General features: G+C 35.2%; 3 protein-coding genes across 12 annotated transcripts in view; 2 read left to right on the top strand and 1 right to left on the bottom strand.

Moving 5' to 3' along the window:
* LOC128227936 (centrosomal protein of 135 kDa-like) overlaps positions 1 to 2,646 on the top strand; it is a 36,708-nt gene extending 34,062 nt beyond the window's left edge. For all 10 annotated transcript variants that reach the window (XM_052938894.1, XM_052938890.1, XM_052938888.1 and 7 more), the window contains one exon: positions 83 to 2,646. In XM_052938894.1, the coding sequence (XP_052794854.1) occupies positions 83 to 209 (127 nt within the window). In that variant the 3' untranslated portion in view covers positions 210 to 2,646. The remainder of the gene's footprint in view (positions 1 to 82) is intronic.
* A 5,302-nt stretch (positions 2,647 to 7,948) lies between these two features.
* Positions 7,949 to 9,275, top strand: LOC128226588 (palmitoyltransferase ZDHHC22-like). Its single transcript, XM_052936540.1, has 2 exons — positions 7,949 to 8,080; positions 8,328 to 9,275. The coding sequence occupies exons 1-2, from the start codon at positions 7,976 to 7,978 to the stop codon at positions 9,168 to 9,170; spliced, it is 948 nt and encodes a 315-aa protein (XP_052792500.1). The 5' UTR covers positions 7,949 to 7,975; the 3' UTR covers positions 9,171 to 9,275.
* Positions 9,276 to 13,508: 4,233 nt separating this feature from the next.
* Positions 13,509 to 15,521, bottom strand: LOC128228564 (uncharacterized). Its single transcript, XM_052939944.1, has 3 exons — positions 14,973 to 15,521; positions 14,649 to 14,779; positions 13,509 to 14,432 (listed from the first exon to the last, which is right to left on the bottom strand). The coding sequence occupies exons 1-3, from the start codon at positions 15,475 to 15,477 to the stop codon at positions 13,509 to 13,511; spliced, it is 1,560 nt and encodes a 519-aa protein (XP_052795904.1). The 5' UTR covers positions 15,478 to 15,521.
* Between the last annotated feature and the right edge of the window lie 1,505 nt (positions 15,522 to 17,026).

Here is a 17,026-nt window from a genome sequence, read left to right as displayed (position 1 = left end):
AAAATGTTGATGTAGAAATTTGGCCTCTTTTCAGTCATTTTATTTTGCAATTTTCACAATTTGTTATTATTTTGAACATCAGCAGGTACAGGAGCCGTAGCCCGGACACTTCCTACCTGAGTTCTTCCCGTCGCCGCTCACCAGAACGTAGCGGCCTTTCACTTGAAGATGACACCACTGCCAAATCTTACAACTCAGATCTGCTTTGATAGGACAGCAACTTAACTACTTCAGCCAGCGATATTGCTTAGCCAACCATTGTCATGTATCAACTTTGATTATTAAAAATGTATAAATTTTATGTATATTCAATACCAAGAACTGAAAGCTTGTATTTACGATGTTTATAATAAGAAAAATGGTTATTTTGGATTGATTTCTTTTTATTCCTACATTGCAACTTGTAGCATTTCTTTCGAGTTACATGTTATTACGTAACAAAATCTTTCATAACATTAAAAGTAATAATTAGCATGTGTGTTACAAATAACATCGAATCACATCAATTTTCTAACGCTTATATATTTGACATATAAGTTGTCATTTTCATCAAACTGGAAAAACTTTTTGCAGTTTTCCTTATGTGCGAGCCCTTCGTATCAAAAAAGCATTATTTGAATTGTTAGCACATGTTGTGGATGTGGTTGGTTATTTTTCTTGTTTTGCATGTTTGTTAAGATTCTGCCATGAATTTTCTTCTTTTCTTTGACAAACTTATATAATGTATGTTATGTTACAACAGAATTGTGCTGGTTGTATTTATTTTTTTTCGTTCTTGTCTGTGATAACGTATAAAGTTGCTAACGAAATATCTAGTTTTACCAATGGAGCTAGTATGAAAATGAGTATTATATATGTCCACCATCTCTGTCTTTAATTTGTTTCCTGCAGGGATCACAAAGACTGCCACCTTTTATGAAACCTGAAACTGTTTCCATATATGATATAAACTTTTCTACGTCTTTCTCACTGTATAAGAAATCCTTCTTACCGATCCACTCAAAATTCGTCCAATGGGAAGATGAAATCCTCCAACTTCTAATCAATTGATTGATTTCTCTTTTCTGAGATATATGTACTTGCAAATATTCTCATTTTTCAATATACCACTCTAGAATTTGAAGGAGAGACTGTGATATGTAAATATATACCAGCTGACATTTATTTACACCATATTCTGTATATACCAAAAGCTGTATCCTCCATATGCTTGGATAGTTCATGTAGCGATGCTTTTATTTATTACCATAACCATTTTCACTATCTCATATTCATGATGCCCTCATTTTGTCTAGCTATTGAAATGTGAATGATAAAAATACAAAGTGAATGAGACAAAAAAAATTGATTTGACATTTGATAGAGGAGAATTGACGTGTATATATATTCATCAATACCTGTCCTACCTGTCCTTATATATTAACATAATTATTTTATTCAAGGATGAAATTTAGTGCCTTAGTAATGAAGTTTCAAATTGTTAAACATAGATTTACATTTCTATAAGTTGGTTACTGTAAATTGAATATGCATTGAAGATGAAAGGACATTATTACCTATCACATGTACAAACTTAAATGCTGCAGACTTAGTGCAAGACAGTTGTATCTCAAAATTGAATTAGAAAGCATAACAGCAGTCTTGTGCCGAGCCCTCGCTGTATGTGTTTGAAGTTGCTACTTTTGAAGCAATTACTTTGTGTAATTGACATCAAGATCTTTCGATATCACAAATTCATATTAAGAGTATCAATTTGCCATTCCATTTGTCAGTGTTGTTTATGTGATAGTATATATGTGCACTAGTATTACAATACCAATAATACTTATAATACAGATATCCGTCCAGAATTGTAGTTTTTATTTGGGGTTTATTTATTATTTATTTTACAACTGTGTAGATAAACTATACTAACTGATCTTATGTATATGTTTGTATGTATGGTTCCTATTTACATGTAACTAATGGCTTTATTTCTGTTTTAATAATGATAATTGTCAACGCTTCTTAGAACAGACTCTGAATTTTACTGTCCTCACTTTTTCTGATAAAAAGGTAATTAGAAAGAAATTAAACTTAATCTTTTGATAGTGGCTAATAACTTTCATGTTTTTACCTTCTAATAGCGGTTTCTCTTTCTTCCTCGCACATGTACTTGGTTCTATACTGCCAGATATTAGAATTTGTTTTCGTAGTAATTTTATATGTATCTAATTTTCATTCACATACTGAGTGTTATAGACATTCCGTTAAATGATATTTGATTTAGGACCAGTAGATATGAAATAAAAACAAGAGTCATGTTCAAAGAAGTGGTACAACGAAGCTAGCTTTTTTAAGTGTTTAGAAGCTGTTGCTAGGTAACACTCTAGCTTTTTATTGTTAAAAAGCTGTTGCTAGGTAACGCTAGCTTCTGAGTATTAAGAAGCTGTTGCCAGGTAACACTAGCTTCTGAGTATTAAGAAGCTGTTGCCAGGTAACACTCTAGCTTCTAAGTGTTAAGAAGTTATTACTAGGTAACACAACCCTTCTTTCGGCAGCTCTTGACCTGGTATGCTTTGGAAGTGAACTGTATGTACACTGTTAGCCTAGTTGACTTATATACAGTATTTTGGAATTTTTCAGAAAATAAATAATTAAAGACAACTTGTGTTTGCTTTCCCCCAAGGATTCTTTAGTAGAAGCATGTTATTGGGGACTTAACTATTTAAGATATTTTTATGCTTAAACAATTGACTATCTCCATAAGTAATTTATTAGTTAAAGCATTGATTAAAGTCCATTTTTGCCAAGCGTTTAGTCTTAACCGTATATATTACATGTCTCTCAAAAGTCAACTCTGTACACAATACCAGATTTACATCAACTAGAGTTCAAAAGGTCAAGGTTAAATATAATTAAGTTTAGCTCTACTGGACAGAGCCTTTGCCATGGCTTGGTGTCCGTCGTCCATGCGTACGTCCGTAAACTGATTGCTTAAGAACGTCATACTGTCTTCAGTTTCTATTGTATCTCAATCAAACTTATACAGCAGTTAGATATCCATCCGAGCTCGGTTACTTTCTTCAACCAGCCAGATCAACCCATGCATGACTGGATTATGGCCTTTGAAATTCTGCAGCCCAAGTATTTTCTAATGCAGACAACTTTGTACAGAGAGCTGTGTATTACTGTAGTAGTTTTTTCGCGGGCCTATAGTTATTCTATGGATCTATTGTCACGTCTACTTGATAAATCGTCAATGACTTTTGCGACCGAACTCGGTGAAGGACGAGTTTATGGAGGACTTCGATGGATTTGCTTTTTGTGCCTGTTACTAAAATTGAAAAAAAGAACAGTTGAATCTCACAACGAAGGCTGAAGTTATTCTGTCAATTATTGAACACCTGTTTTAGTCGCATTGCGGCGTTTCTTGTTTATGGATTATTGCATTTATCTCTTAGACAAAGCGGCGTATAGTCGAGTGCGCTGACCTACAACAGCTCCTTTTGGTCATATGTTCCCTGCAATAATAAAAGGCCATGCATACAGAAACAATCAAACGGTCATGCATGTAACTTATTGCTTGATTAACTGTTCTAGTAATATTAACCAGATATTACGCTTTATACAGTTGACTATTAAGGAATTGGGTCAAATATGTACTTTTGTAACGTTACCTTTCATTTGTCATATATTTAATTTCCCAAAGTGTTTGACTTTATCACGCTCATTTTTCCAATAAAAATACAATCCGTATATGTTTATTTTTTAATGGAGTTCATTCCAGGGGAAATCATTTACCCTTCGTCAACAGTTGAAACTGGCTATCTGTGGCGATCGCCGAGTGGTCAGCGTATCGCACTCTGAATCAGAGGGCTCTCTCTTCGATCTTTGCTCGGAGCTTTGTCGATGGTATTACTGGTTATAACCCAGGACTGGTAAATAGTTCTTAATCAAATGTACATTACAGATTTTAAAAACTGCACATGCGTTTTGTCGCCTAAAGGTCCTACAGAGCTTATGTTACATGTTCTTGATCTTCAATGAATTCTAACCTTACCTTTATAACCCTAAAATCTAACTCCTCGGTTTCGAAAAATCTATCTAAGCCCACCTGCACCTGTCACGTGCACTTCTTTCATTGAATTATAGTTATGGTTCGCTGTCAAACAATTATATTACCAGAATTTTATTATACTGAGGATAAAGTTGTGTACGACGTTATATAAGATATGAACATACTCAGAAATATATCACATAGTTGTGATGTATAATCAAAAATCAAGGACCAGTGGCTTATATGTCCGTGCCATAACATATAATTAACACCACGCCGATTACGATAAGGCTACGCCTACAGTGTCACGTGACCCTTCAGTAAGGGCCCTCCGAAATGAACACAGAAGCAGGCGATAATTATACAGAATTTATACTTGACAATCAGATAAAAAAGCATGGAACATGGTATAACATAGCATTAAAAGCTAGTATAACATTAAATTAGTTAATTATTATAATTAATTAAATTCAATGCTTGATTCAGGTAGAAATAATTTAATGTCTAAACTTGAAATTATTAATTTCTAAAAAAACATCGGAATTTTGTTTCAGTAAAAAGGCAGTCTCTATTGTAAACCTCAAATATAGGGAAACCAAACATGTATTAATTTCCTTTACGAAAGTGAACAAAAAATGACTTTTGTTTAGATCAAATGGATTTTGCTGGTTTTCTTCCTTTCTCCATCAAAAATCATCTTTTATACAAGTTTAGTGAATTATTATTATTGATATAACTACCTTAATATTTCTCTCAATGAATTAATATCCGTATTAAATGAAATGCGAAACTGTTCTTACAAGGAACATACATGTAGGAGTTGGAAGTGATCATATAATCATTATAAATGCACAGGTTTATACATTGATTTGAGTCATTTACGAAGATGATTTTGTTTTAACTATACGTATATACGTTTTGTGACCTTTAGCTATATGATATTTGATCTTTTATCTAAATTTAATATAAAAAAAAATGTTACTCAAATTAACTGAATTATCTTTTTCACTAACAGTTTGTCCAAGCAGTTTGCCTAAACAAACTTAAATAGGCTGATTCACTACACTTGCATACTGATGCATCTGGTTCATTAGGTTTTGGGGCGACATTTAAAAGTCATTGGTTTTTTGGAACATGGTCAGACCAAATTCAACCTGCGGGTATAACGTTAAAAGAATTTTTTCCTATTGTTTTGGCTTTGGAGCTATGGGGTCAACAGTTACAAAATCGTTGCATTGTGTTACACACTGACAACATTTCTGTCGCACATATAATTAATAGACAAACGTCTAAAGTTTCGAATATTATGGTTTTGGTCCGTCGCATGGTACTAGCGTGTATGAAGTACAATATTTTGGTGAAGTCGGAGCACATTCCAGGCAAACAAAATGTTTTACCTGGTCTACTTTCTCGCCTTCAGGTCGACAAGTTCCGTCAGTTAGCGCCCCACATGGACATAGACTCAACTCCGGTGCCAAAACACCTGACTACAATTTTCTGAACTACAGTGTGTGTACCCTTCTAAATACGTCTCTGGCACCCTCCATGATGAATAGCTATAGAAATGCTTGGAAGCATTACATGGCCTTTCACCAACTGTATTACCCACAATGCGCTCCTTTGCCCGTGTTTATGCTTGTAACTTGTACATGTATGTATGGTGTTGTTACGTTATCTAACGCGCCCATGCCGTAGCCTTTGTAACAAGTACGTTGTCAAATTATTGTTTTGTTGGCGTTTTATTTCTACTAAGTTAAGTTGCTGTTGTTTTTCACGTTATATTGGAAAACTTTTGTTTTCGTAAATGATAGAATTGAATTCACAACGATTAGGTTCCCATTGTCATAAGCAAACCATCATTAACAGGATCTACAACGCATCGCCATGCCAAGTTCCTCTCTTTGGGCGTCGTGTTGTTACACTTATGGCGGTTGTTTGGACGCCCAATATGCTAGTCGTGAATAATATGTTACGAGGATGTCAATCTCGTATTTATTATTTAATTTTGACATTGAATAAATGTCCTTTTCACTCACTGTGGTTTACTATTCACGTCTCCCATTTGGTTGAACTTGTCATGGCCAGCCACTCCTTATTCAGTAGCAATACATAAAAATGTATATACACATGTATATGCTTCGGATTTAAAACTCTGCGCACAAGTAGGAGAAAAAAATCAAAATCACAATAAATCGCGAGATGTCGTCAATATTATACACTAATAATCATAATGATATTTCTTGCTTTATGACTAACGAAAAAGATAAGTATATTTTCATATGTACGGTCACATTAAATATGCACAATTTGAGCAGCAATAAGGGAAAATGTCAGTATTATAAATTTCTTTGTCTTTACTATCTCTCAGTTATAAAAAAAACTGGTTTGTGTTTAATATATAGAAAACAGATTAATTACACTACCGTTGGTAAGTGCGGATTGTCGGATATCATGGCGGATAGCAACGGGCAACTGATAAGCCCCGCCTAATTTGGACGCTGATTGGTCAGTCGGGTATCGTCCGGCTAGTTTGAGTGACAGGCCGCGTTATGTTAATTAACATGCAGAAAACAACAAAACATGTTATATGTACCTAACAGGTTACGGGGGGGGGGGGGGGGGGGGGGGGGAGGGGTCGTGGTCATCAAATTTCAATGGCTATACTTGACACAAGTAAGTGTTAAGCTTCAACACTAATCATTGCAATTTGAGAACTTTTGACGAAAAATACATATTGCATGACAAGTTAAAAAGCCGTGCATAACTTTTGCCTGTAAGAAATCCGACCAAAACATAAGCTACCCAAAAGCTCCATTAACCGTAATGTTAAATGTTGATGTATGGTCATACCCTATAATGTTGGAACAATTTGAAAGGTACTTGCTTGCTGACAACTTATATGTAACGTCAAATATGTTATGTGTTTCATGGAAATAATTGCTCTTTATTTGTACTGAAATTGGATCTTAAATGTCATATTTGGCTATCTTTGTAGGCCTCTGACAACATAGTTTCGATATTTGTTTTACATTTTCTTTTTCCATAACACAAAACCATTTCCATCGAGACCCAAATACTATGGGGTCACTAGGCATCCGCAATCAACGTTCTTTGGGGTTGGACTACTTGAGTCATATCTATGTAAATTAGATAATATATAAATAGGATATGATGGTTGCATTTTCCAATGTTTTACCTTAACTTTTTCTGATCATCAAACAACCTCGACAAGTTGCATTGAAATGCATATTGTGGTCACCACATTGCCACAGGTACTGAAGACATTTGACACGAATGTTTATGCCAAACACTACTTTGTACAAGTTGAAGAGTAACCAATGCCCAAAGTTCTCAGGAATTGCTACCTTGTTAAAAAGACCATATTTCGAATGATAATGGGGATCGACCGGTTGTAATAGTGGTGTATAGTTTCCTCCACAATTTTCTAATATTGTTGGCTGATTGAATGGAAGAACGATGGAAAGAAACCAAAACAAACCAAACACATTGACATGGGACAACGTACAAACGACAAATTACTGAACCATGGGGCATTTATAGATGTATCACTTTAGATAACTCCCCAGATGCAATGTAAATGATGGAGCGAATTGCTCTTAATTGGCTAACTATATTGATTTGTCGGGTATCTGCATTGGGTATTCTGCGGAAATTCCAATTGTTAGTTGTTTATTTCTCAGCATCTCAACCGAGTCCATATCTGACATAGAACGGAATATTATAGAAACATTGTTTCTATTTGTGTTCGCAAATACGTATCTTGAAATTCAAAAAGTTCATCCAATACAGGAATCTAGGAATGAAGAATAAGAAAGAACAAAATGCAAATGTGTCTGGTTGAGAGAGGATACCAACAATAAATTATTAACGACCGATCCGCACGCAAAAACTTGTATATATAAACTTGAAAGTGATATGGGAGTAACAAGTGAACGTGTGGAGCTTCCATTCGTGAATTCGTCGTTATGGCGAATGAACAAGGATAGGAGGAGAAGGAATGGGTGTCTGTTATGGCTGGTAGTACGTACAGTTTCAACAATTTCGGTTAATTTGCATAACATGAAAGTATTTATTGGTTCCTAGCATAGCTGTGGAATATGCGGTCTGTCTCACTGTATCATAATGTAAATGATGTTCTTAACAAATGTTATAACCTATGTTGACATTTTGTTAAAACGTATAGTTCACTCTAAGGCACATGCTTGTCTTTTCTAGTAATTACTTTATCAAGTTTATGTCAATGTCACTTCATTCAATCTGATTTCAGGTTACAGGGCGATCAGTGGTTGCACTTCTGCTTTCTGCCCAACTGTATATGTGTGTGAATCAAATAACACCTGTTCTCTACTCCGATCTTCCGACTCGGATATTATTTCAAGGTTTCGTCGTCTTCACAGTTTTCCAAGTTGTAATAAACTGGATAATGGCAATGACGTATTCTTCGACCTACGATTTATATTTACACGTTTTTGAAAGTACCTGGCTGCAAAGAGACTTCTGTGGCGAAACAGAAAATGGGCAACATTTAAGAGGACAACTATTGCCCGAATATGATACAGCGAAAATGTACCCAAGACGATACTGTGAGATCTGCAGGATAAACAAGCCATTTCGGACCCATCATTGCAAGATATGCAACGTTTGTATTCTTAAACGAGACCACCATTGCTATCTGACTGGAAACTGCATTGGACTGAAGAATCAGAAGTACTTCATAGTTGGCGCTTTCTACACCACAATTGTCAGTATTGTATGCGGATACTTATGCGCGAAATACCTATATCTTTTGATGTACGTGTCCACAACGGCTTCGTGGTTCGACTTATTTCTACCAGTTACATTTATACGATGGATATTTGGCTGCATTTCCGGATTCAACAGTCTGGCTATCTTGTTTTGTTACATCGATGTATTTTTCGCTGTTGAAGGTGCCCGGGTATTTCTTGTCCAGATGTTTCTAGCGGTTAATGGAATGACGCTTCACGAATTGAAGAAACGGCGAGCAATATCGAATGTTAACACAACCCGTTACAACTTACATTCAGTCTTCGGCAAATATTGGTTACTAAATTTCATCTTTCCAGTGTCTTGGGGTTCCCAAAGTAAGTGAGAAGATGCAAGTTGAATTTAATAAGATCTGAAACTATCTTCATATGAAATTATTTTATTGTCAAAGAGATGCTGTGTTTGTTTGTCATATAACTGCTAATGCAATTTTTCCAGCCTGATTACTTAAAAAATAAATAATTTAAAGACGTTTCGTCCTTCTTTGTACGTAGTATAAATACATCTACGTACAATGTTATATGTCTGTTGTTAAGATGTGTAATAAAAGTTCAATTTCTCTTGTACTATTTTTGAAAGCAAACAATATGCAGTTTCATTTAAAATTCGAAGAATTTGAATAGTATATGCATTGCACAAGAAATAAGAATGTTATAAACCATTAAAATGATATAGTATTATCTAAAAAAAATCAACCTGTTTCAAAACATCATTATTGGCATCCGTTCCGAAATGTTACCGCAATTATCGTGATTTTTCCATTTGAAGGCATACTATTTTGAACCCACTGTCACAAAAGTTTGTCATTTTAAGGGCATTCATCCGTCAGGACGATGCTCCTGAAATAACTCCCGAAATCAGGTTTCCATTCATCCTTCTAGCATCCAATGTTTCTAAACAGCATTATAATTGGACACGAACTTTAGTGTAGGTGTGTTTGTTTTATCATGACGGCATGCTTTAAAGAATAGACGGAGATACTATGTCGGTGCAGTTGGACGCACGCATTAAGCAATTTGTATGAAACTATTTATTGACAGTGGTGAAAAGTCCACCACTGTTTCAAGAAAGGGCCATCGAGACCCTCCTCTGATTATGAAATAATTTTAGAACGTGGAATGGACATTGTAACAATCCGGATGTAAATGGCACAAGTTTTTCTGCAGAATACAGTTTATGTAAAAAGGTGGTATCTTTTCCATCAAGCTCTGTAGTATTTTGGGCTATGTATTTGTACCTCGAGATGTATTCAATGCTCACAATGAAATCGTGCCATACCATATTGAAATGAATCGGACAAGTACTTCTTGTCTAATTAAGTATTGCCTGTATATACACTGTACTATAATTATTATTATATTTTATAGTATAATTAAAGACAAAAACACGAATTTTAAACTTGTAATACAATATAGTGCGTGAACATTTAGACGACGTCTACGTGAAGTAAGAGTGCTCGTCAGACGTCCGTAATGTGGTGCACATTGACAATATTGCACCGCCGTAACCGTAGACAATTGGCTGCATAACACCGGAAAAGGCCATTATGACTTTAGCAACGAATTGCCTTCTCCAAAGAGTACAATTTTTCATGACTTTAATGATCGAAGTCAGTGTGTGTATCGGCGTCGCAAGAAAAGATTTGCAAATTCGTTTGTCAATCAACGAACTTGTTTGGCTGTCAAACTACTATTGTATGGGCTGTAGGTATAATGAAATACCACGTTTAGTATTTCTGGATTACGTACCGGGAGCTAGGGCAGTTCATCACTACATTATGTCGACTGCCGTTGTCCCGTCCATGCAACAACATTGTTGACTCGTGCTGCAGCAATGATACTGACGCCGAAAACGGCAATGTTAACGAATTTATTCGTGGAGCAAAACAACGTTAAAGTTTTGCCATGGCCCTCAAAGAGCCCATGTATGAGCCCAACATGTATTGGCGGAGACGAAGTAAGTGCTGCGATGTTACAATCTCCAAAATGCAGAATTAAGAGACTCAGTAGTTGCGTCTTTGAGACAAAGATGTGTATATTTCGTAGACGCAAATGGCGGACTGTCCCGTCGATTTCATGTTAATTTACAAGTGAAAGGAGAATAGTCTCTGAATTACCTTAGGCATAACGCAATTCATGAAAACACATTCGAACTAACCACTTATGTACAGGAAGACGCGCAATGTTTATTGTTGACAAATTTTATTACGGTATTGATGTGCACGTGTACTTTTGTGGTGAAAACTTGCGCGGATAATATACTTCGGATCCTGCAGTTTAGTTTCACATATAGTTTATGTTTTATCTCTTTTTGTTTAGCCTTTTTACACAATCAATTGTTGAAATGATGCTAAGAGTATAAATGTGTGTCTTATATTGGCTTCCTAGTCAAATAGCCCCCAAGTCAAATAGCCCCCAAGTCAAAAAGCCCCCATTTTGGTCAAATAGCCCCCACTCACATTTTAAAATTGGTCAAATTGTCCCCCAAAACGCCCCCACTTTTTATTATTTTTTTATATGTATGTTTGCATATTTATGTTATTCCAAAACACTTTTTAAACTTTAATTTTACAAAATTAAGTGCAATTAACATTATTTGTATATTAATAAATCTGAAAATTTTACCAAGTAAGAATAACAAACGTTTTAAAATATATCTTATAAATAATATATTATTACATCAAATCTACATTTTAAATGTTAAACTTTCTAAGTCATAAGTTTTTTTTGTGTTTTGTGTTATTCTTTATTTTGATATTGATTAAGCATCAAACTTAAAGCTGCACTCTCACAGATTTACCGTTTTGAAAACTTTTTTTATTTTTTTGTCTTGGAAAGAGTAAATTTTTGCGTAAATATCTGCAAACCAGTGCTAAAAGATTGCTGACAAAAGATCAGATTGCAGATTTTCATATTTCCGTTCGAAAATTAACATTTTATTGCTAAAACCGAAATGCTTAAAACATCAATTTTTGAACTTGAATATAAAAAATTTTGGTCAGCATTCTTATATAACTGGTTTCCATTTATAATTTCCAAATTGAGGAACAAGAATATATATATAAAAAAAAAAATTGAAATAATTTTCACATTATTCACATCTTTTAAATACACATTAACAATGTATGGTAAAATGTATTATGCATTCTCATTGTACCACACAATATACATTAACATAGATGGAGAATGCCTATTATATGTTAATACATAGTAAAAAGGTCCTTATGCAGCTGTCACTAATCTTCTGTTTCATTTGTGTTTGGGACGGTGTGCACATATGTAGAGGAAATCTTTTTTAGCAGGCCGGTGTCGGTCAGATCGCCAGATCTGTACATGTCCCATGCAGCGAACACAGGTCCCTACATGGACCTGTACGCTGCCTTCTGGTTACGCTGCAAGCGTTGTTCTGAGACCAGGCGGATATATATACACATATCTTAAAAATATTACCACTTACCTTCAAATATACATTCAAATATCTTAAAAATATTACAACTTACATTCAAATATCTTAAAAATATTAAAACTTACCTTCTAATATATTTTCAAATTAAAAAAGAAGTGGGAGCTATTTGACCAAAATGGGGGCGTTTTGACCGAATTGGGGGCGTTTTGACCAATTTTTTCGCAGTGGGGGCTATTTGACCAAAAGTGTGGGTGCTATTTGACTTGGGGGATATTTGACCAGGTTCCCTTATATTGTCAGCGTCATATTCTTTTGAAACTAGAAGTAGGTATCTAATGCCATCATCATATTTCGTGTTTCTTAAACATTTAAGCGGTTTTTATTGTGGTGTTAAAATGTAATCAATAATTTAACGATGAAACTTGTTTAAATGTTGGCCCATGTGTGGAAATTATATGTTTTGAATCTTACACCCCAACAAAGGTAATATGTGATATTTTAAAACATTGATGGTAAACATCCGACCAACCTTAATTTTAAGTACATAGTTTACTTTCAAACTTATTAAAATATTTACGTAGAATGAAAAAAAATGTCAGTCCTATATCACACGTTGCGAGCCACTACAGATCTTTCGAAAATGATTGTTCATTGTAAGATTCCGCTTTTCTTCCCATTGATGGTGTCTATTGATAGAGTAAAAGATATATTATAGGTATATTTATTTGTTATTTATCACATCACAGAATAGATATATCGATTTTAATTTATTTACATCGTGTTAAAGATAAATTTTATCGTAACAGATTGACACATTTTCAGACATCAGTTACAAGTAGAAAGACATTTGCATCAACACTAAGAAAGAAATAATTTAGTTTTGATATATGAATACAACATATCGGCAAAATTGTAGAAATGTTCAGCATCGCTTGCTCGGAGAATGATATTACCGCCGAAAGTCACTTTTTGCTTTACTTGACAATTAAGCCTGCAGCAGGGCTAATGCCGATTTAACGGTTTCGTAAAACAAAACGAAAACAACTATTTCTTACTCTCTGACACAAAAATGATACGTAACCAGTATATATCATATATCATCGGTACGGCTAGCAAAGCAGTTCGTCCTTCTTACTTTCTTTACTTCTTTTTACATATTTTATGCAAAATTTTATTATTTTCTTGTCGTATCATGCTGTCCGCAATCATAACTTTCGGATGGATAAAATCTGGCTCGTTTATTTCAAATATGTAAAGACTAACAAAGCTTGATATCGGCGCCAAGTTTATCGCTCAAGTCTTCCAATCCTTTGCAGACGGCAAACGTCATGTACACGCCTTTGTGTGAGGCATCATTATCCACTTCTTTATAGTTCCACATACCTACAAGCATTGAATACACATTGATAGATTTTCCATTCGGATCGTCGGAACAGAATATAGCCCCGCTATGACCAGATTCACACAGTCTCTTTCTCACAAGCGCGTTGGTTTCTCTGTCCCACACACAAAGGTCCTCAATCAAGACGTAATGACCGTCCATTGCACGACAGCGATAGTACGGAATTGTGATCTTTCCTCGTCGTGGAGTCGCTTCTCCATTTGCCCAAATGTAGACTTGTAGCTCCTCAAATTTTGCCAGTTGATCATGTTCGAAAAGGCATAGTTGGCTGGGTGAATATAGGCCCTCAGAAGTTTTGAATTTGTTGTTTCCGACCTCAGATACAACTGCTACAGCAGAAATATCATATTTGTTTTTTCCGTTTCCTCGATGAACCACTCCAATGGCAGTTTTGTTACCACTTTGATCAAATATATATACTGGAGGCTCTTCGTTGTCCTCATCGGGATCTGCAAAATGTCTCGCAAAGAGAGCACAAAGTTGGCATTCACTTAGTGAAAGATGACCTTCTATTCGAGCAAAACCTCCAAGCGTTCCTGTTCTACCCAAAATGTTCTCAGCTTTATCTCCAACTTTGGATCCCGAAAAAGGGGTGATGTCGTAATCGCCAAATATCACCATATGGTCGATCTTGAAAGTCTTTAGAACATCTGACATTTCGCTTTTTATTCGTTGTCTTTCGCATTTCAGACTAGGCATCTGTACATGTATTTGGAGTTGTCCGTCTCTGAAGCCGCATCCTTTAACCTTCTTGTCTACGCCAAAAACAGCGTCTATAATCTGAAAAGTAGACCTGCCATGTAACTGGAACTTAGTAACACAAACTGAAATACTATATGTTCATTCTGAACCATACTGGTGCTCATTATGATAAAGAAAACTAACTCGAATAATATAAATATATGTATAATGTATTACAGATACTGTAACAAACATTCTTATTGCTTTATTATATCAAATATTAGTAGTGTAAATGTTTAAGTAGAGCCGAAATACTTCATCGTTCATCGAGGTGTGCATACTGCAGGTCTGAATGCTGGCATTGTCAAACCTCCTTAACAGCGCTTGGCCCTCACGTATGGTATCCATGAGGTTTTCTCTGTCAACCGCATTCAGATTGTTTATTTCTGAACAAAAATCATTGGAATCTTATTAAAAAGAATGAACGTATTTCTCGTTATAAGTAATTAAATTGTATCAACTTATTTCAATACTTCTAACTTTCACATTTATATCTTGGTTTACTTCAGATTACCTATTTCAAAACACAAAGTGATTATATGTGTATTAGTCTAAATGAATATATACCAGGTCGTTTACCTATCGAATAACTGTTGTTGTCGTCATCAGTTTCCTGGCCAAATTGTTGCTCATTCAGCTTCGGCTTTAGTACACATATCTTGTTAAATTTGACCATGAATTGCTTAAAAACAAACTTTTCAAGGAGTAATTCCAACGCGTCTTGAAGCTGTTCCATATTTTTCAATGAGACTTCCATGTCTTCTTCGTTTTTTACCTTAACGACATACTCACCAACACTTATCTGTGGCTGACATTTCCTCTCAAGCAATGTAGAACGATTTTCATTTAATACTTCATTTGATATTTTTCGGAGATGACCATTAAGGCACTCTTTTCCTTTTGAAAGACATTCCGAATGTAATGAAATGGTAACATCTCCAAATTCTAATGGTACAAACGTATCTTTAGGATACAGTCTGCGTAAAAAGAAGGTAGCTTTTCCATCAAGCTCTGTAGCATATTTAGCTATGTATTTGTACCTCGGGATGTATTCCATGCTCAAAATGAAAGAGTTCAACGCCATATTGAAATATACCGGACAAATGCTTGATGTTTAACTATGTGCCTATAAATCAACTTTGTATCTGATTTCGACAATACACTTGGTATTTATATGGCTGTTTTATCAGTTGAGTAGTAGCCCTCACGTGAATTACAAAAAAACTATTTAGATACCGAAGTATTCAAATGCTACGTCATTCTAGTATAATCACAATTAAAAAAGAAATAACATCAGCTGCTATATTTAATTTTAAGCTTATTGATCCGGAGTCCAAAAAAATAAAATGTTTTTTCATGTCATTTGTTGGGAAGAAATAAGTTTTGTAAACCTCACAGTTGATGCGATCTTTGTAGAACTTGAGGCTTCTCCTCGACTTGATATTGCATTTCTATGGCATTCTCTGTTGATATCCATATACTTTTGTATATACGGAAGAGCAGTGTGCCGCAACTATTTCCTGCGCTATCGTATCGAACTCCTACCCAGAGCTCCCAGAATATGAATCAGATTGCCTGCGGTTGTAGATCAGTAGGGCTCTTTCACAAGAGAGCGGTATCTGTTCAAGAGCACATATCTAAGCCTTTTGTGAGGCTGCATATTCCAGTCCTGACTTCATTAGCCTTGTGTTACTAGTTACCCGTAGTTTCTGGAAACAACTATTCTGATGATGTCCAGTTTCCTATTGCTTTTGGAGGTGACACCGTCAACTTGGAAAATAAGAGGCCATTTGAAATGATATTAAATGTGTTCAGCAGCAGCAAGGAACTGGCCATGTATTTCATAGGAAGTCTGAGGGGGAAACATTAATGACCTTACATTTTCTAGGGTTTTAGCTCAGTAACCAGTCACTTTTCCAGGATCATGATATCGTGGCTGATCCTTTTTTTCTTTTCTGTTGTGTTTTGGGTTCTATATTATGTTGCATTTGTTTCTTGGAAACTATCCGCATGCATAAAAAAATATTTTTAAAACCTGCGTATTGATCTGTAACGGATTGCAGTCATTTCAATAATGATTTTAAGGAAGTTAACTCTCATTGTGATTCCTTCATTCGTGCGTTTGATTACATTAATAAAAGTTACTTTCCGGTGAATAGACATTCCAAATCTTACTCTTTGTACCAAAATGCTCGCCCACGAGGACTCTTTCATAACTTGAGGGATGATTTATCCTTTAAGCCTTTTGTTGAAAGAGTTGCTGGCGCTATTCAAAATTGTTGACTTAAAAGACAATATTCGAGCATATATCAACATTTGTTGAAGGGTTCGAGCCATCAGTATCTCAGTTTGCACAATCGTAATTAATTGCCATACCTTATTTCGTCAAAAAAGATGCATTTTTCCAAACATGGGCGAGTCTCTTTAAATTTTATTTAAATTGTCTGTTTTCGACCTCTGCTACAACTACACCAACATATGTAATATTTGCTTCTTCCGTTTCCTCGATGAGCCAATCCAAGCGTTGTTTTGTTACCACTTCGATCAAATACATATACTGGAGTTTTTCCGTTGTCCTCTTCGGAATCTATCTCGCAAAGTGGGCTTTCACTTTTTAAATAATCTCCAATTTT

This window comes from Mya arenaria, chromosome 3, assembly GCF_026914265.1.
Source record: "Mya arenaria isolate MELC-2E11 chromosome 3, ASM2691426v1".
Lineage (NCBI taxonomy): Eukaryota > Metazoa > Mollusca > Bivalvia > Myida > Myidae > Mya > Mya arenaria.
Note: the sequence above shows the minus strand (reverse complement) of the source record. Positions and strands in the feature narration are given on the sequence as shown.